The following is a 20,000-nucleotide window of genomic DNA, read 5'->3' on the forward strand; positions in this document are numbered from 1 at the left end:
CCATTGCAGACAGGTCGGTGGTCTCTCTCTCTATTTCTCTCTCTCTCTGTTTGTCTCTGTCTCTCTCTGTCTCTATACGTCTCTGTCTTTCTGTCTCTGTCTCTCTCTCTCTCTCTCTCTCTGATCTCGCACCCTCTGCTCATTGTCACCTCTCCCCAGGTTTCTCCAGGGCACACCCGGTCCACCATCGATTCCTCCTGGTAAAACGACCTAAACCATGGATCACTGCTCACCCCTCCACTCATTCGTTCCTCTTTTTTTCCTGCCAGTGGAACCATCTTTCACATCCTCTTCAATCTCATCCTTCCCTCCAAGTTCTCAAGTTCGCCATTCACCACCACATCAGATCATCCCCAATCCACACCCATGATCTTTTCTACCCCCGTTCACCCATCCCCTGCATTCTGGCATCCCCCTCATCCTTCCTGTCCGTCACCGTTTATTCTGTCCCTCGGCCCTGCTGTCGCCCCCCCCCACACGGTTTTTATTTACAAATATTTACCCGGTTTGTCGCCCCCACGTTTTACCACACGGTGTGGACTGTAACAGATCTTGTGGAGCTCATGAAAGAACGCAAGGCTGATGTCCGGGTGCACAAATGGTCCGTGTAGTGGAAGAACAGTTCCTGCGGTTATAAAGAAGCAACGTTGACGTTCATCGTCCAAAGTCGGTCTTCAAACGCAACGCATCGTCTTCAGCACAAGAATGCAGCTTCTTCTTCATCACAAATGGCACGTGTTCGTCATTGACACGGCATCTTCTTCTTCGCTACGATAAGAAATCTTCTTCCTCAGATTATCAGCTTCTTCTTCAAAACAGGACAATATAATCTTCTTCTTCGCTGTATTAGGGAATCTTCTTCATCGGTACAAAACGGCTTTGGCGGGAGAACGATTCTTGCCATCAACACCAGATGTACTTTTACCATTTTATATTATTTTTCCGTGAAGGCGGAAGTTGTTTGTGTGTTTGGGGGCGGAGTTACGGCGTGACGTCACGAGTCGACGTGGTGACGTCACGCCGCGACGTCCGCGTTATGGTTCCGCCATTTTCTGGCGAGCTCGACGTGTATCTTGTGTGTGGAGGAAATACAAGGACGACCTGTAAAGGTAAATTTCCTTTCATTTTGTAATCGCTCGTGATACTTGTTTGTTTAATTCTCGCCCTTTTTCCTGTTGACCTTCCCCCACGTGACTCCGAAAACGTTGTTTCAGGTCCGAGTCCTGCGGCCGTGATGGATGCTCGTCTCGGCTCGGCCACAAGGAGAACGAACCAGTTGATAGTGACTACGAATGCGACGTTACAGGTAAGTTTACCTTTGATCACAGAGTGGGGGAAAAACGGCAGGGTATGTTTTTCTACATGAGGTCGAGGCTCATGGAAGAGCTGGAACACAATAGGACAAGGAGAACGTTGTGGGAAACACCGACAGCAGGGTACAGAGGGACACAACGGGGGAACATTCGTTTCTTGGTTATTGAGTTAACCAGTGATTTGATGATTTACAAGGATTACCAGGAAATTATGCGCAGGAGGAGGCCGTTCGGCCCATCACGCCTGCACCACACCAACACCAGATTTTATAAACCAATCAATACTCCCTTCCCTTCGTGCACAGCCTTTGGGCTGCTGGTTACATCATTGGGATGGGCGCGGATGTGCCGCTGATGCAGTACCCCCTATTACCAGTACACTGGTACTCATTTCGCCGGCCTCCGAAGGATGACAGGCTGAGTCAACCCCCGGTGTTAATTCAATGGGTAAAAAGGGGGCTTGAACTCAGGACCCTCAGATCCCAAGCCACCACCCTAACCGCGAAGCCAACAGAATGTTATGATGATGATGTTGTTTCTCTTTCCCTTTTTGCTTTTGATTCCGTTGATGCAAATCAATGTTTAGCTCACGTGGTTTCTTTATTTTTTATGTTTTTTTGGGTGTACATAGTCGAGGCTCGTGGAAGAGCTCGTACACTGAACGGATCAGGACGTAACAGAAAGACAGGATGTAAACCACGCACGTACGGAGAAGGAAACTCCAAGGAGGAAAAAAACTGAAAAAAATTTCAATTAGGAGGGATTTGGTTAGGAGGGTTAACGAGGGTAGAAAAGATCATGAGCTTCGATTGGGGACCATCTGAGACGATGGTGAACGGCAGTCTTGAAGACCTGGAGGGAGGAATGAGATTGAAGAAGATGTGGAAATCGATTCCACAGGCAGAGAGACCACCGACCTATCTGCGACGGTGAAGCGATAGACCCATTGACGAAGCTTTATAGTGCGAGAGATTCCAATAATGTTGAAGGCCTTGGTTTCCATGACATCGAGCTGAGCATGATGTGATGCAGGGGAGCCAGCCCAGAGGGGAGAGCAGTACTCCATCAATCTGTGGACGAAGGCCTTGTCGGTGGATAATTGGAGGTATCCAGGAACTCACAATCATTCATTATTGGGGTCCCTTTGGACTTCGTCTGAAACGGGGGCTCGTGGATTGGGACTCATCCGTCCGTGCATCCATCCGCAGTCGTATCTCGGACATGTACAGACCAATTTTGTTCCAACTTGTCACAAAGACAATACACGATCGTATGTATATGCACGTCATGCTTTTTCGAGATCAGATTCAACATGGCCGACTGGAGGCTATTAGTAAATTAAACGTCACTCCAACCATTTCTCGGACATGCGCGGTCCGATTTTATTCAAACTTAGCACAAGCACAGTACATGATGACACACACACATACACCTCATCTCATTTTGTGAGCTGATCAAAGATGGTGGACTGGTGGCCATTTTAGTTCTAAATATACATGAGCCAACCCTTTAACTCCGTGCCATGAGGATTGTGAAAATTACTAAATCCATGAGGATTGTGAAAATTACTAAAACCATGAGGATTGTGAAAATTACTAAATCCTTGAGGATTGTCAAAATTACTAAAACCATGAGGATTGTGAAGATTACTAAATCCATGAGGATTGTCAAAATTACTAAAACCATGAGGATCGTGAAAATTACTAAATCCATGAGGATTGTCAAAATTACTAAAACCATGAGGATCGTGAAAATTACTAAATCCATGAGGATTGTGAAAATTACTAAAACCATGAGGATTGTGAAAATTACTAAATCCATGAGGATTGTAAAAATTACTAAATCCATGAGGATTGTGAAAATTACTAAAACCATGAGGATTGTGAAAATTACTAAAACCATGAGGATTGTGAAAATTACTAAATCCTTGAGGATTGTCAAAATTACTAAAACCATGAGGATTGTGAAAATTACTAAATCCATGAGGATTGTCAAAATTACTAAAACCATGAGGATTGTGAAAATTACTAAATCCATGAGGATTGTCAAAATTACTAAAACCATGAGGATTGTGAAAATTACTAAAACCATGAGGATTGTGAAAATTACTAAATCCATGAGGATTGTGAAAATTACTAAAACCATGAGGATTGTGAAAATTACTAAATCCATGAGGATTGTGAAAATTACTAAAACCATGAGGATTGTGAAAATTACGAAAACCATGACGATTGTGAAAATTACTAAATCCATGAGGATCGTGAAAATTACTAAATCCTTGAGGATTGTCAAAATTACTAAAACCATGAGGATTGTGAAAATTACTAAATCCATGAGGATTGTGAAAATTACTAAAACCATGAGGATTGTGAAAATTACTAAATCCATGAGGATTGTGAAAATTACTAAATCCATGAGGATTGTGAAAATTACTAAAACCATGAGGATTGTGAAAATTACTAAAACCATGAGGATTGTGAAAATTACTAAATCCATGAGGATTGTGAAAATTACTAAAACCATGAGGATTGTGAAAATTACTAAATCCATGAGGATTGTGAAAATTACTAAATCCATGAGGATTGTGAAAATTACTAAAACCATGAGGATTGTGAAAGTTACTAAATCCATGAGGATTGTGATAATTACTAGAACCATGAGGATTGTGAAAATTACTAAAACCATGAGGATTGTGACATTTTATGTCTTTTTTCCGTGGTTTATCAGACTTTCAGTTCCAGAATAATCAAGTTATTCTCATTCTCTTTTTACATGAGATGGCTTTTACTCGCCCAGCTCGACCTAGCTTCCACCTCACCCTGCTAGACCCAGCTTCCACCTCTCCCTGCCCCTCCCATGTTCCCCCCTCACTCGGCTCCTCACATATTCTCCCTCACCACCTCTCCCATCTTCTTTCTCTCCCTACCCCACCCATCTCCCTCCTCTTTTTTGTTTGTTCGTTGTCGGTTGGTTTGGTAAAAATACGACCTGCTGTTCCTAATTCACAACCACATCTTCAAAGCGACAAACTGCGAACTCATGGTGTCGATACAACTTTGTGAGGGAAGTCACATGGGCTTGTGGCCACGGACTCAGAGGCTGTTTTGAGTCTGCAAAGTGATGCCAAAGCGACCAATATGGCTTCACTTGGCACACAGGACGACTAATTGGTCCGTCAGCGAAGCGATGGTTGCGCTCGGCTCGTCTATCTACATATAATTGGTGTTATCATCACCTTGTGGTCAATTAGTTTCATCTTGGCTTCGCCACGTTGACCTCATTTAGTTTGACCCGGTGTTCGTGTCACTTATTTCATTGATCATGATGGTGGACCACGTACTCGTGCTGTTTATTCATTCATTCCCATGGTTTCTTCACAGGTACAGCACACTCTTCTTGCCCAGCAATCGGCGGTGGGGAGATGGACACCTCGATGGACAGTGGCACGTGCGATGACTCGGGTGCCGTCACCTGTCCGGCAGGGACGACTCGTCGCACTCCGTCGGACACGGTGAAGGGAACCGGCACCGTTCGCACGGAATACGCCGATGAATGTGCAAGACCCATGGAACACCCAACCAACCTGCAGGCAGAAGATGAGACTGCGGCGGGAGAGATGAGTGCGAAGGTGGTGAACGATGACACGAGTACCGGACGGGTCACCTCGATGCTCACGAGTCTCATTGACAAGAGTAATGAGGAAGCGATGCACTTTCAAAGAAGGGCCAAACAAGTCAAGACGCAGGAGAAACCAATTGCTGACATGTTGAGCAAGTTGAGTGTGGTGTTGGGCCCGGGTTCTGATCCTAAGGACGAGCAGGCTGAGTGTACGCTCGATGTACAACACGAAGGGCTCGTGTCGCGACAGGCCTCAAGAAGACGGAGCGAACACCAAGAGGTCTCACCACGGGACCTTGTCCTTAAACTTGAGTGCTTTCTCATCGACCACGGTCGCAAGGAACTCGTTCACTTGAGGTTTGTGTTTATTAGACGTGATGGATTTAATTTTGGACCTTCATTCAAGCTCAGAAACTTTTAATTGTGGATGACGAAGAACCCTCACGTTGCAATTCCCATATGAATACCTCAAATGCTACACGCGTGGTCCTTCGGGTACCCGAGATTTATTTGCGTTTGTCACGCTCACAGTATTAATCTTTCTTCCGACATCATTTAAAGCGGAATCGATTCAAGTATCAAATGGACGAAAGCTCATGAACGTGTCCACCGTGATCCCCGAAGACCGAAAAGTCCCCGAGGACCCCAAAAGACCTAAAGTCCCTGAAGTCCCAAACGATGCAAAAGACCCTTCAGACCCCTTCGAGCGAGAACACTGAACGGATCAGGACGTAACGGGACAAAATGAACAGTAGCGAGGGGGAACACCAACAGCAGGGTTGAAGGAGAAAATAGAGGGAGAATTGGACAAATAGATGTGGGGAGGAATGAGGGACAGGAGAGGACGTACGGGGTGGACAAGATGGACGCAGAAGCAAATTCTCAGGAGAGAGATACTCTAAATTTTGAAGGAGGTGGGATTGGGTGGGGTTAACGAGGGAAGAAAAGATCATGGCTTTGGATTGGGGATGATCTGAGATGGTGGTGAACAGCTGTCTTTGAGACAAGGAGGGAAGAATGCGGTTGAAGAGGATGTGTAAGTTGATTTCACAGGCGGGAAAGAAGAGGAACGGATGAGTGGGAGGTGAGCAATGATCCTGGATTGAGGTCGTTTCACCAGAAGGGGGTTTATGGTTGAGCGTGTGTTCCCTGCAGAAACCTGGGGGTGACAAAGCACGAAGATGGCAGAGTGTGCAAGACCAGAAAGGAGGTGGTAGAAGACAGAGAGACCACCGACCTGTCAGTGATGGCGAAGTGATCGGCCCATAGACTCAGCTTCATCGCGAGAGATTCCAATGAACTCGAAGGCCTGTGTTTCCACGACGTCAAGCCGAGCAAGATGTGGGGCAGGGGAGCCAGCCCAGAGGGGAGAGAAGTGATCCATCGAGCTGCGGATGAAGGCCTTGTCAGAGCATCGTAGTTCAGGTGTGCCAAGGAAGGACTGCACGACGGAGGATGCCCAGTCGGTGACTGGCTTGTCAGACGGTCCTTTCGGAGAGAGTGTGAGATTTTTCAAGATTGGAAGACATCTGAAGAGAGGGAAGAGGCTGCTGCCTGTCCGAAGGATGATGGATGTCCTGGCAGAGGGTGGAGTAATCAGCAAGTAGACAAAGGGGATTTTTTTTTTCCAGAGAGTCAGAGAGATCGTTGATGGAGATTAGGAATAGGACTGGGACCAGATCACTGCCTTGAGAGTAGAGGAAGTCAGTAACCCAAGAGTGGACTTTGTCTTGGATGCCACAGACGTAGAGTTTGGAGAGTAAGGCGAGATGCCAGACTGTATCGAAATCACGAGATTTATATCCAGACTCGAGAGATATCCCTGATCTTATGTCTGACATTGAGGGCCTCCACCCATTGTTGGGAGACAAGGATACTTTTTCATTGATGGCAATTTGATGTGCAAGTCAATTATAATCCAACACCTGGTAGTTGTCTGACAACGTCTTCAGCACATGCTCTACCTTCTTCCATTCCTTTCGAAAGATGCTGCGACGGCAGATGTCTTGTCCAAAGCAAAGCTTTCCTGTATAAACCTGCTTACCCGTGTAAACGTGCTTACCTGCATAAACCTGTTTACCCGTGGTGAGGTGCTTACCTGAATAAACTTGCTTGCCTGAAAGTTACCTGTTTTAACTTGCTTACCTGTATTAAAGCCGCTTACCTGTGTAAACCCACTTGACCTCGGCCATTTTGGGAAGACCTTTGTGTTGTGACCGGAGACCAAATTGTTCATCTTAACGTCGTCCTGGAACTTTATTGTCGAGTCTTGAGCAGCAGGTGAGTTACGTTACGATTGTATTTGAACTTGCTTGGGGTTGTTGTTGTTGTTGTTTTTGTTGTATTCGGTGTTTGAAAGTGCAAACCCTCCCTCGTCTCTTCTGGCAATCACGACCTTGTGGATCTTTTTGGCAGTGAAGGTATTTGTGAAGATCGGTTGTGGATTGCGGGACGTTCCACTGCGTTAATAGAACCTGAGATTCCCGGCATCACCCGCACTTGCTTCTTCTGAACACGTGACCTGCTCGGTGCTTGCGATTGGATCGCGAGATGATGTCGCCCGCAGGCAGGTGTTTTATCACGACGGTTTCGATCCTCAGCCGGGCAGACATCATCACAGGGCAGACACCATGCTCGTACGTGATCGATGTACTTGTCGTTTTGGGGACACATTCTGCAGGTGGTCTCGTCGTCTCTTCCAACGACTTTATTTCATCATCATCCCAGGTGTGTTCACCGCTCCGCATGTGACTCGTTAAGCAAACACCAGGAGTATCCTCCCATCCGGATAAGATGCTGGTTTCTCATCATCGAGTCCTTGATGGGACATTTTAGACCTCCCACTCGCCATTGAGCTGTCTCATCTGCGTTCGATTCCCGACGGGATCAAACTCAACCAAAAACCAACGTTCTGATTGTCTCCACAAGCTCTCCTTCACACACCAATGGATCCGGTCCCACACATAGCTCTCCTGTCGAACTTGGTCTGGAGAGGACGACCTCTGGAAAGACCAGAGCTATGTTTTCCATCATCCAACACTTGAGACTCATCCGATGCTTGCGTTCCATACCTGCTGATTCCTGGTTCTCTGCTAGGTTACCTTTACCTTGTTAAAGTGGGAGTGATTTAACGTTGTATCCACTGAGGGTCAACGTGGGTGCAAGATCATTGAGGGCAGAGTGATGGCCGATTATCCAGAGGATAGAGAGATGGCAGACATTTTAGATTTGTACAGTGTTTTACATTCATGGAGGAAAGGGCGGGAATCTATTGAAAAGTAAGAAAGTTTTGTTGGAGGAAAAGCTGAGCAGGTAAAGAGCTTGAGTTCCCAACAATAGGGGGTCGTGAAGATTGAAAGAGGGGTCGCGAATCCGCTTTGTGGGTGGTGAATCGGGGTGTCCTTCTCACTGCTCACCACATATTGTTACGAATCTGGAACCCATCGCACACAACAGCCAGAGTCCTTATAGATCAGTTACATCGGTAAGTTTGTGTTTCTCGGTGGGGTCCCGTCCTATGCTTAATGGGTGATTAATTGTCCGTGCGCTGTGAATTATTTTATAGTTAGGATTTTTACACCACCAACAACAACGACAACAACGCCCCTTGTGTAATGGGTAATTAAGTGTACGTGCGCTGCGAAGTTGTTTTTGAGTCAGGTCTTTAAATCCTTAGGTCCGACAAACCGACCACCCTGCCATTCCCATTCACAACTCCTCCACTGAACTAGCGCTTTACCAGGCTCCCCTTCCTGTTCAGTTGGAGTTTTCACAGCGCGTCAACACACCTGATCCCTGTCCAATCAGGAGCGAACAGCACGTCCACACACCTGACCCCTGTCCAATCAGGAGCGAAGAGCGCGTCAACACACCTGACCCCTGTCCAATCAGGAGCGAACAGCACGTCCACACACCTGATCCATGTCCAATCAGGAGCGAACAGCGCGTCCACGCACCTGATCCCTGTCCAATCAGGAGCGAACAGCGCGTCCACGCACCTGACCCCTGTCCAATCAGGAGCGAACAGCGCGTCAACACACCTGATCCCTGTCCAATCAGGAGCGAACAGCGCGTCAACACACCTGATCCCTGTCCAATCAGGAGCGAACAGCACGTCCACACACCTGACCCGGAGCGAACACCGCTCAACACACCTGATCCCTGTCCAATCCGGAGTGAACAGAGCGTCAACACACCTGATCCCTGTCCAATCAGGAGCGAACAGCACGTCCACACACCTGATCCATGTCCAATCAGGAGCGAACAGCGCGTCCACATACCTGATCCCTGTCCAATCAGGAGCGAACAGCGCATCCACACACCTGATCCCTGTCCAACCAAGCGCGCGCAGACCATCCGACACCGAGGCTCCGCTCCGCTCAGGGAGCGGATAAAAAGACCAGGCTCCCTTTGGAGGTGTGTTCATGTTCATGTTGGCGTCGGAGCCTGTTCCCAGCGGTTTAAACGAGTGTTGTTCTCGTGCTTCACACCGGTCGGTGTTATTCATTGTTCTCATAAATGTTAAGGTGGGAACGACTTAATCCCATGGGTTCCAGCGACTTGGCACACCTTGCTGGTAGTTTACAGGTTTGTTCAGGTGAACAGGCTGAGGTGCCTCACGCTCACCCAGTGTCATCATCACACGAGACCCCTCAGTTCGACCATGTGAACACCACTCTTGCACACCTGCGCGTGCAGACGGCTATTTTGGTCTGCTATGGGCACTTCAAGTGTGGATGTCTCTTGGGAATCGGAGAGGGTCAACGTCTCATGTAATCAAATTGACGAGGAATAACGGACGAGCCGCTCAGCTCTTCCAGTTTATCTCGACAATGATGAATCGGGTTTATTAAAAAGAGGCTGAATTGTGCATTTGGTGCTGTTCACAGGTGAAGTAAGGAATGACGTCATCAAGGAAATGACATCTCGGGTTGTGCGTGTGTTTGATGCGACGAACACAACGTCACGGACATCCCAAATTTTGCACAGATCTTTAAAGAATTTGAAAAAAACAATGAATCGCTTATGCCTCAAAAACTCTCTCGATTGACGTCACCAACGAAGCGATATGCCAATTTACTGGACTGAAAATTCCATATTTCAGGAGTGTGAAGTCGAAGAAGGCCAGAACGGAGGGAAAGGGGCGTGGAAAGACGAAGGCGGAGCCACGGGAGGGCCACGATGAGGACCAATGGCGAGCGATGCCAGAACGGAGGGAAAGGGGCGTGGAAAGACGAAGGCAGAGCCACGGGAGGGCCACGATGAGGACCAATGGCGAGTGACGCCAGAACGCTGGTCCCGCCTCCGAGACGTGTGGCTCCACCTTCGTCTTTCCACGCTCCTTTCTCTTCGCTCGTTTCGCCCTCCCAGAGATCGAACCATTCAGTTGTTATTTAGAGAAAGGGGGGTGGGGGGGGAGTTTACCCAAAATATTGGTATTTTATTAAAAAATAATCTTCTCAGAAACTGCCAGACAGATACAGACCAAATCCACCACAAGGCATCGAGACCATGCCATGACCTTAAGCGCTGCTCCTCATAGCCGTATCTCCCCTGGAACGGTGGCCACGGCCTCCCTCTCTAATTCCTCAGATTTTGGGATTCAAAGTAACCATCAGTCCCTCACGGGGCTATGTTTTTCATTGGAGTAATGATGGAAAGCGTCACATGTCAAACAAGACTGGGAATAACATGGCATGCTGTCTTTGTTTTTCTGCACAAGATCGAGGCTCATGGAAGAGTGAGGTGGCACAGAGTAAAACGGCAAAGTGTTGACACTGGGGCTGCTGTGGGACACACTAAACCAGGAAATGAATGGAGAGGAAAAAGAGGAGTGAGAGGAGGGGAGGAAACAAAGTCACCTACACCGAAGAGGGTTGGAGTGAGACGGCCAGTCGGGGGTAAGTGGGGGTATAAAGATTGCAGGTCAGGATGGGAGATGACGTGAGGTGTTGCTGCAACACATCCTCAAATTCAGGAGGGAAGGACGGAATTGAACCGTCTCCAGAAGGTAGATCCACAGAAGTGAGTAAAGAGTTGGGGTGTGCGGAAAACCTGGATTTTGGGATGAAAAAGAGTGAGATAAGCAGAGGGAGTGAGACTGGAAGAGAGGTGGTATTACCAGAGATGTGAGAGCTGTTAGGGTTAGTCCTTCGTCCTCCTCTTCAGATATCCCATTAATTTTGAGACCTCTTAGACTCATCAGATGTGATGCTGGGGCACCAGCGCATCGGAATATTTCTCAATGATGGAGTTGTCCGAGGGTGAGAATGAGCGATCAAGACCCAATGAAAAATACAAAAGTAATAAATCACCTGATGGACTCCTTGGATTGCTTTGTTGACTGTCTCCTTACCGATTCTAGTCCAGAGCCATCGCCTTTGAAGAAGAGAAGTTGCAGGGTCGAGCTGAGCACACAATAAACTCCATCAGTAATCGAGTTAACGTGCAAGGTTTCAGCTTCCCACACCCCTCTTAACCACATGTAACAGCATCTTGAAAGTGGCCAACATCACCCATCCGACACACTTTTGAAATGTGTGGTTTTCCAACAACAATGTTTTTATTTAAAATTGCACCTCTCAAATTTTAACACATGAAGCAGCTCCTCATTTCGAGCTTCGGAAGTGGTCACCCGTTGTTGTCGCATTTACATTTTTGGAGATATCAGGGAAAAAGTGTCCAATTTCGGTTTGTGAAAAATCATGTTTTTCCACCTGTATGGAAGGACGTGTTTAAAAAAGTCAATGTCTATTTCCATCGGCTCTTCATGTGGATCACGATTGTCCACATCATCCCGGTCAACATCCATCGGTTGTTCCCTTGTATTGGGACACTCCTCGTGGAAGTCACAGTCAACATCCATGGGCTCCACAGTGCAATCTCCATCCACCTCCATGGGTTCTTCACCACCGACAGGAATCTGTGTGACAATATCATGAGAATTAATTGTTGTTGCTGTTTCGTTAGATTGTGGGTAAAGTTGTTCCTGTGGGGGAATAATGGGAGAAATCTGTAGTTACTTTCTTGTGACACATCGGAATAAGAACAAACTTCAACAAGAATATAACAGAGACCCAATCTTATATCAAGAGGACTTCCTTGGTTGTTTCAAAGGCAATTAAAGATTTTTGGACATACTTGTTCATCCTCATCGGTGGGAATCTTGATGCCATGAGCCTCTCTCAGCAGGTCTTGGTACTGCCCAACATCAGGTTCTGCTTTCTCAGTTACCTGATCTGAAGGTTAATGTTCATTCAAAGGTTAAAAACTACCTTTCCAGGTGTGGTACATCATTGTTTCATTAATTTATTTATGACATTGACACATCTCAACACCGAAAATGGACTGGCAGGTGAGTTTGGAGGTGAAATCTCCTTACCTTTGGGCCGTTCGTTGTGGGTTCGATTCCTGACACGAATATAAACCCATCCAGGTTATATCAACGACTACAACGTGGAGGGACATTAACCCGGGGATCATTCGGCTAGCATGAGGATGTGGACATTGAAGATCTCATCCCTATGTGTCTTTTACTCAAGAGGTGAGTCATCACCTGAGACCCCCCCCAAACAAATTCACAATCCATGCCCAACCCTGACAACATGGAGCACTGCATCAGTGGCACAGCTACCTCATGGAGAAATGATGTAACCAGTGTTATGACTCTTCACTCGGCCGAGTAATGACAGAGTCGAATGAGGGTTTTCGAATGATACGATTTATTTCAGAAGATGGCACTACGCATGCGGAATGCAGCCCAAAGGCCCTTCAGTCAGGTGCCCCCGGACCACATTAAGAATATGCTTCAAAACAATCACATATATAATCACACAAAGCAAAACTGGGTGTGGACTAAAAGTGTAAAGGAAAAACTGGGTGTGGACTAAAAGTGTATGCTAAGGGATAAGGAAACAAAGAAGTAAAAGAAATAAATGTGGCAGTGGGCTTCTTTCCCCCCTCCCTCGGGCCCTAGGGGAAGTTGAATCGGTCAATTCTCAGATATGCAACCACAGTTTCCAAGCCACCTACACAACTCTCAGATATGCAAGCCTTGCAAACTAATAACTTTCCTACACTCCTTCACTAGCACCTGCTGATAACAAAGGCAAAGCTTTGGTGATCACTGAGAATAGGAATGTGTGGGCAGCATACACTGAAGGAACACTTCCACAGTTCTCTCCAAGGTCGCACTAAGGGCACACCACCACAGGGCAACAGGAAGGGTGATAAGGGCTTAGTTTCCAAGAAACAGGAACAGCTGGGCTCTGTCCAAAAACAGTGGGGTGCATGGAACATTGGTAGCCTGAAACATTTAAAGCAACATTTTAAAGCAAGGTTTGAATAATGCACAGTTACAAGCAAGGTTAGAATCCCGACAGCTGATTAACACACAGCTAATGGTCCAAAATATGACCACCTAGCATATCATCATAACAGTTTCCCTCCTTGGTCATATTTTGACCATACCCAGCCACACCTGATACTCACCAACCGAGTGGACCCCTATTTGGTTCCTGTAGCAGCTACCCCTAGGCCCCCGTGCCTGCCAAACGGGATTTGCAAATGCCGTGGATAGCCATCAACATTCCCCAAATGAGAAGTCCCCAACTGCCGGTGGTTCAGGTTAGCTTCTGTTGCCTTTTATCTTGCCCACTGCCACAAGTCTCCCATTAAGTTGTCATATACAAATTTGATGTTAAGTCCACACAATATTAAAGGCACTACAAGTCTATACAATATTAACAGCAACATTATTATTTAGGCAATTATACTCAACACTAATTACAACAATAATATTTACAATATGCAAATGTATTAATGGGTGAGCAGCACTGTGAGCGCTCAAGGCATGGTGTAAGCTCCTTTCTCAACTTGCGCTAGAAGACAAAAGAGTCTCATGAGATGCATATTTACATATAAGGGTCATACAAGTATTTTCCATACATTCCTTCACTATCTGGTATTGTCCATTTTCCATGATTATGCATATGCTAGTCAAAACACTGCCACATCTATCATAAACCTCCATCAGCATTTTACTTGTAGATTTCCTTTCTTTCTTGTTACAACTTCCTGTATCTTCGTGTGTAGTGAGATGTATGAGTCCATGTTTGGCTTACCTTTTCACTTGAAAGTTCGTTGAGTAATCAGTAATACCTGGAAGAGTCTTCCCCAGGGCGCCCTCCGCCAGAACACCTTGTTGGCTCCTCAGCTGGTGGGGTCGGGTCTGGCTGTGGCCCCATACAGAGGTCCTCGGGGTCTTCCTCCATGAGTTCGCTGTTAATTATTATGATGGCCTGGGTGAGGGGTGAGGCTTCACAGCATTTCTTTAGACAAATGGAAATGAGACGTTTGATCAGAAATACTCCAAAAATGATTCCCATGATGATTAGGATTGCTGCCCCTACCAGGCGCAGTAACCAGTCTCCCAGTCATGAAATATAGATCTCCACCCTGCGTAACCCTCCTTGCGTTCCACTCGATCGCTCGTGAGAGCTTCAAGCCTTATAGGTGAAAACACCTATAAGTGAAATGTGTTCTTCTCTGGGAGGTTACTGTATTTTCACAAGATTTCACAACTGTACTCCAAAAGGGTTCTTTCGGGGCCCATGGAACTTGGGTAATTAGGAGATGCGTGTTGACCCCATATGAATCCTATTTGTGCAAAGTGCCCCCACTGGGTTTTGTCTTGCGTTTTGTTCTGCCAAGCCACTTCTGTCTTTTCTGCATTTTCTGACGTCCCCCCTTTGCCACGGAGGTGTATACGGTTTCTTTGGCTTGAGTGTGTTGCCTAGTGATAGGTCCCCCCACAAAGGAGTAGTGTCAGTACCAGGAGTTGCATATTGTGTCGTCAAAGGTTCTGTCACTGTCTCCGTTACTACAAGGTTTACAGCATGCCACTGCACTGAACACTGCAGTCAACTGCAACATAATGACAAGTATTTGTGTAAAAGATTATTTTTAAATGATACCTCCGTACGAGGCTCCCACCATGACTAGAGCTTGCAGGACTGGAAGTTGCTCTGGGTGCGTGGTGAGTGGACGTGAAGGCCAGAGACCTTACTGTACACTACTGTGGATTTTGATCAGGCAAGCATACCTTCCATCCATCTCCTTGTCTGACGGCCAGTAAAGTGTTCTGGTGTTCGTTGCCCCATCTTGTGGTTCTGGGGCGCATCTCAATCTGTTCACCATTCTTCCTAACTCCCCTGCACTATGTCCGTTACTAACTGCCATCGAGATGTACGGTGCTAGTCCTTCTCTGTGCTTCATTAGTTCGCGTCTCTGGCGGCTTGTTTCACCTCCACCGCCGCCCTTCCTTCCCGATCCATCGGTTGGTTGTCATCAGAGAGCGTTTGACGGTGTAATCTCTATGTGCTTTGGCCACGTATTCATAATCCTGCCCTGTTTCATCGTAGTCAACAGTGAGTGCAGTGCAAAGCCAATTCCATTCCTTCCAGATCGATGTCGTTGCTCAGCAACCATTCCTCTACATCCCTTTAATTCCGCTTATGCCTCCCAAATCCAATGAATTTATCCTGACAGATAGAGGCTCATATAAAGACAACAGACATGCTTTTCTGTCCGCTTCCAGACAAACATCTCGACCCCGACAGGCAGAGAATCGAAACGCTCCCTCGTCAAGGCCCACGATGGCTGCGTGTTCAAACAGCACGAGCCCCGCCCGTAATTTTCCCAAAAACACCGCCATCCTCATCAGTGCGTAGCCTACCAAACGTCCTTGTTCTTGGATGTCTGACATGCAAACAAGGACAAATGTGTCCAAGAGCCACGTCCTAAAGGTTTTGTCTTCACCAGAATAATAATAAGAACAACGCGGAACTCTTAGAGCCGGCGTTTACTACGCGAGACGCGGCTAAAAGATAAACCCACTTTAAATAAAATCCGTTCCTTGTTCAAAGCATTTAAATCCTCCTTTCCATCTGTTGTAGTAATCAACAATAAACCTTTTCGATCGGCTTTATTCTCACAAAACCCATACGCATATCTACAACAACATAAATATACATAGGGTAAGAATAACAAAATACAATAACTTGTACACATAATACTGAAGGCAAACTCCATACTCTAATCCCAATTACATTCCTCAGAGTACACCATTCCTAATACAGTATACTACATACCATTACTGTTCCAGCACGACCCTCCACGGAGCACGCGGCATACGAGTCATCACCAGCCACCGAGTCATCACCAGCCACAGTACCCCATACACAGTGCCGCCACATACGCCCAATCTCCGTTGCCGCTAATCACAACACGGCACTTCATTACCACAACACCATCCATCATAAATCCCTCGGTCCTGCGCCTCTTCCGCGTCTCTTTTTTTTTTCTCTTTTCCTCTTCCGGTCACGAAGCCCAATCAACAACAACAACAACAACAACAACAACAACAACAACAACAACAACAACCGGAACAAACATATATATATATATATATTACAGCCTTGTTTCAAAGCATTGTCGCTTCCATGTTCCGATAGCGCGTGCACTCGCCTCGAAACACAAAATCGAGCGATCCTTTGAAACGTCAATGTCCTTATTAATTAATTTTACCACAAAGCTATCTCTTTAAAATCTAGTTTGTCCACCATATTCAAAATCAGCCGCCTCGAGAAATTCCTGTACATTGCTCCGACAAGCAGGCACATTCACAGCAGGGTGTTAATTTCACTTTCAAGTTTGACAAAGCGCGCTGGGCCCATGCGTGATTACGTCATCACGCACTCACATGAGCAATACGTCTTATCAGCGCGTTGGTTTTTACGATCAAACTCACGGAACAAATATTTGACGACATCTCAAATACGTTCGTTTTAAATCGGAATTTTACAGAATCCTAAGAAGGGCGTCCCCATCTTGTAAAATGTGCTAATCCATTTCGTAAACCCTCACGATAAGCTGTCCTTCGATGGGACGATTTCGTGCTTTCGGCGCGCCTGTTAAATCCTATGGCACGTCATGTGACTCGCAAAACCCCATAAAATAAGTTTTTTTCCAGATTTACGAAAATCAAGTATAAAACATGCTTAATGACCCCAACAATGAAACCAGAATTGAAACTGACGTTAAAACGAACCCGTAACGTCGATCAGCCTTACGAAACATGCAAAGTGGAAACAGAACTGAATTTGAATTTAAAATCAAAATGATGCTCCGTGGAGACCATCCATTTATCACGTACAGTGTTCAAAGCCAAAACAGCATACAGAGTTTATCGGACCATGAGAAAATCCGAACGTTGGTCCATTTGACATCCCATTTGACAAACTGTCTGCTGAAGTGGTTTTAATTATTCAATTCCCCATCCAGTTCACACACACACACACACACACACACACACACACACACACACACACACACACACACACACACACACACACACACACACACACACACACACACACACACACACTCTCTCAATGACATTTTCCCATCACTGAATTAACAACACGTGCAGAATCGGTCATCATGGTCCTTCCTCCAGATTTGGTGTGCGCAATTCACCTCGTCCAAAGTCTTCACATTGACGATGACGACCCATCATTATCTCCATACAAACATACAAGTTGTTCCACACATACAAGTTCCAGGTTGGAACACTCAACTTACGTCTAACACAAAACTCAACCTTTCCCCACCACATTGTCTCCCCAAATCCATCCTAACAGGTAACTTCTACAAACAGCCCTTCTCCTGGCTCATTAACCTTGTGTTCTTTTCCCGTTGGTTCAAGATTCCCTCTGAATCAAATCGCTTACGTCCTGTCTCTCTTTGTGACTCCGTTAGCCACGCTGCAAACGCTCTCCAGTGTTTTCCACTTTCACTGATAACTTTAAGTGTTGTTCCTTTGGGTAACTCTATGTTCTTTGCAGAGTTATTCCCCATCTTTTGTTCTTATCTTACCAACCGCCTAATAGCTGTAAATAGTTTCTCCTTTTACGTCGGGACCGAGATCCCTTTTCAATCAGCCGCCTAATAGCTGTAAATCGTTTCTCCTTTTACACCGGGATTGAGATCCCTTTCGACCCGCCGCCTAATAGCTCAAACCCAATGAAGGCCTCTAACCTTCCTCTCTTGGTACAGGATTCCAACCTGTTTCCTCCTTATTTCACACGGATACCTTTATCCTCGACCCTTACCGGTTCTAACATACGGCCTGCCAGCCCTCTTTGTGCCCTTCAAACAAACCGCATTCGAATCACCTCATATGTTTTACCGTTACAGTTCTTGATCCGAGCAGATCCTGGAGCTGCGTCCAGCGGGGCACTGCCCACCAAGTGTACAGTTTTCACCTAACTAGGGCTCCCTGTCTTAGGTGCCCTATACGTGCAATTTCCACGTACCTTTAGCTGAACCCTTGTGATCGCTGTACACCAAGTGGAGTCCCGCCGTCCACACCGCCAGCATCAGTCGCATCGCATCCTCGTCGCCAATTGTTATGACTCTTCACTCGGCCGAGTAATGACAGAGTCGAATGAGGGTTTTCGAATGATACGATTTATTTCAGAAGATGGCACTACGCATGCGGAATGCAGCCCAAAGGCCCTTCAGTCAGGTGCCCCCGGACCACATTAAGAATATGCTTCAAAACAATCACATATATAATCACACAAAGCAAAACTGGGTGTGGACTAAAAGTGTAAAGGAAAAACTGGGTGTGGACTAAAAGTGTATGCTAAGGGATAAGGAAACAAAGAAGTAAAAGAAATAAATGTGGCAGTGGGCTTCTTTCCCCCCTCCCTCGGGCCCTAGGGGAAGTTGAATCGGTCAATTCTCAGATATGCAACCACAGTTTCCAAGCCACCTACACAACTCTCAGATATGCAAGCCTTGCAAACTAATAACTTTCCTACACTCCTTCACTAGCACCTGCTGATAACAAAGGCAAAGCTTTGGTGATCACTGAGAATAGGAATGTGTGGGCAGCATACACTGAAGGAACACTTCCACAGTTCTCTCCAAGGTCGCACTAAGGGCACACCACCACAGGGCAACAGGAAGGGTGATAAGGGCTTAGTTTCCAAGAAACAGGAACAGCTGGGCTCTGTCCAAAAACAGTGGGGTGCATGGAACATTGGTAGCCTGAAACATTTAAAGCAACATTTTAAAGCAAGGTTTGAATAATGCACAGTTACAAGCAAGGTTAGAATCCCGACAGCTGATTAACACACAGCTAATGGTCCAAAATATGACCACCTAGCATATCATCATAACAACCAGTTCCCTCGTGCTGCATCTGCCCCGAAGGTGAGGGTGAGGGAAGCAGGTGTGTGTGGAGGGAAGTGTACTTGTTTGCTGTGTTTACCTGTGGTTTCTCTCTTCTCTTCATCAATCACACTCATGTCAGACACCTGTAATGTGAGGTCAACACCCATCTTGTCAAGATGATGATCTTCTTCTTCTTCCTCCTCCTCCTCCTCTTCTTCTTCTTCTTCTTCTTCTTTTTCCAGGATCATTTCTGCCAATGGATCTGAAAAATAATGTTTGTGAACAGGTAAATTACCTCTGAGTCCTGTTGTTCGGAGCACTGCTGTTTCACTGTTTTATTTAATTAATAAATTGACTATAAGGATACATCTCAGCACTGGGGATACACAGCACGTCTTGCTTGTACACAGCATGGCTCACTGGTACACAGCTCGACTCTCGTACACCACATGACTGTTTTTCACAGCACGACTGGTACACAGCACTACTCTTTTACACAGCACGACTCACTCATACACCTCATGGCTCTTTTACACACCACACTTCACACGTACACAGCACGACTCACTCTTACACAACATGAAACACACACAGCATGACTCACACGTACACAGCATGACTCACACGTACACAGCATGACTCACACGTACACAGCGCGACTCACTCTGACACCACATGACACACACAGCATGACTCACACACACACACAGCATGACTCACACGTACACAGCGCGATTGGCTTGTACACAGCACAACACTTGTTTACCTCGATATCGATTCCATTCTTCTTCATCCCACAATCCTGCATCGTACACCTCTCTCAAAAAG

General features: G+C 46.3%; 4 protein-coding genes across 9 annotated transcripts in view; 1 reads left to right on the forward strand and 3 right to left on the reverse strand.

Moving 5' to 3' along the window:
- Positions 1 to 959, reverse strand: part of LOC147006474 (uncharacterized) — an 18,644-nt gene extending 17,685 nt beyond the window's left edge. For 4 of the 6 annotated variants that reach the window (XM_085868695.1, XM_085868691.1, XM_085868693.1 and 1 more), the window contains exon 1: positions 503 to 518. The gene's annotated coding sequence lies outside the window, so the exon portion shown is untranslated. Of the gene's footprint in view, positions 434 to 502 lie in introns of those variants that run through there. The other 2 variants (XM_085868701.1, XM_085868700.1) reach the window with 2 other exon arrangements.
- Positions 1 to 7,053, forward strand: part of LOC147006475 (uncharacterized) — a 7,128-nt gene extending 75 nt beyond the window's left edge. Inside the window, exons 1-4 of the mRNA XM_085868683.1 lie at positions 1 to 13; positions 550 to 601; positions 1,215 to 1,306; positions 4,694 to 7,053. The exon at positions 1 to 13 is cut by the window's left edge and continues 75 nt beyond it. Of these exons, the coding sequence (XP_085724809.1) occupies positions 1 to 13; positions 550 to 601; positions 1,215 to 1,306; positions 4,694 to 5,352 (816 nt within the window). The 3' untranslated portion in view covers positions 5,353 to 7,053. The remainder of the gene's footprint in view (positions 14 to 549; positions 602 to 1,214; positions 1,307 to 4,693) is intronic.
- A 4,422-nt stretch (positions 7,054 to 11,475) lies between these two features.
- Positions 11,476 to 19,401, reverse strand: LOC147006476 (uncharacterized). The gene is made up of 3 exons (XM_085868702.1): positions 19,270 to 19,401; positions 12,072 to 12,169; positions 11,476 to 11,853 (listed from the first exon to the last, which is right to left on the reverse strand). Exons 1-3 carry the CDS (start codon positions 19,337 to 19,339, stop codon positions 11,581 to 11,583), a joined length of 441 nt encoding a protein of 146 aa, XP_085724828.1. The 5' UTR covers positions 19,340 to 19,401; the 3' UTR covers positions 11,476 to 11,580.
- A 487-nt stretch (positions 19,402 to 19,888) lies between these two features.
- Positions 19,889 to 20,000, reverse strand: part of LOC147006477 (uncharacterized) — a 2,872-nt gene continuing 2,760 nt past the window's right edge. Inside the window, exon 4 of the mRNA XM_085868684.1 lies at positions 19,889 to 20,000. This exon is cut by the window's right edge and continues 43 nt beyond it. Within this exon, the coding sequence (XP_085724810.1) occupies positions 19,889 to 20,000 (112 nt within the window).

The sequence above is a fragment of the Eptatretus burgeri genome, unplaced genomic scaffold, assembly GCF_056783735.1.
Source record: "Eptatretus burgeri isolate ZD-2024b unplaced genomic scaffold, Ebu_testis_v1 Ebu_testis_scaffold_3170, whole genome shotgun sequence".
NCBI lineage: Eukaryota > Metazoa > Chordata > Myxini > Myxiniformes > Myxinidae > Eptatretus > Eptatretus burgeri.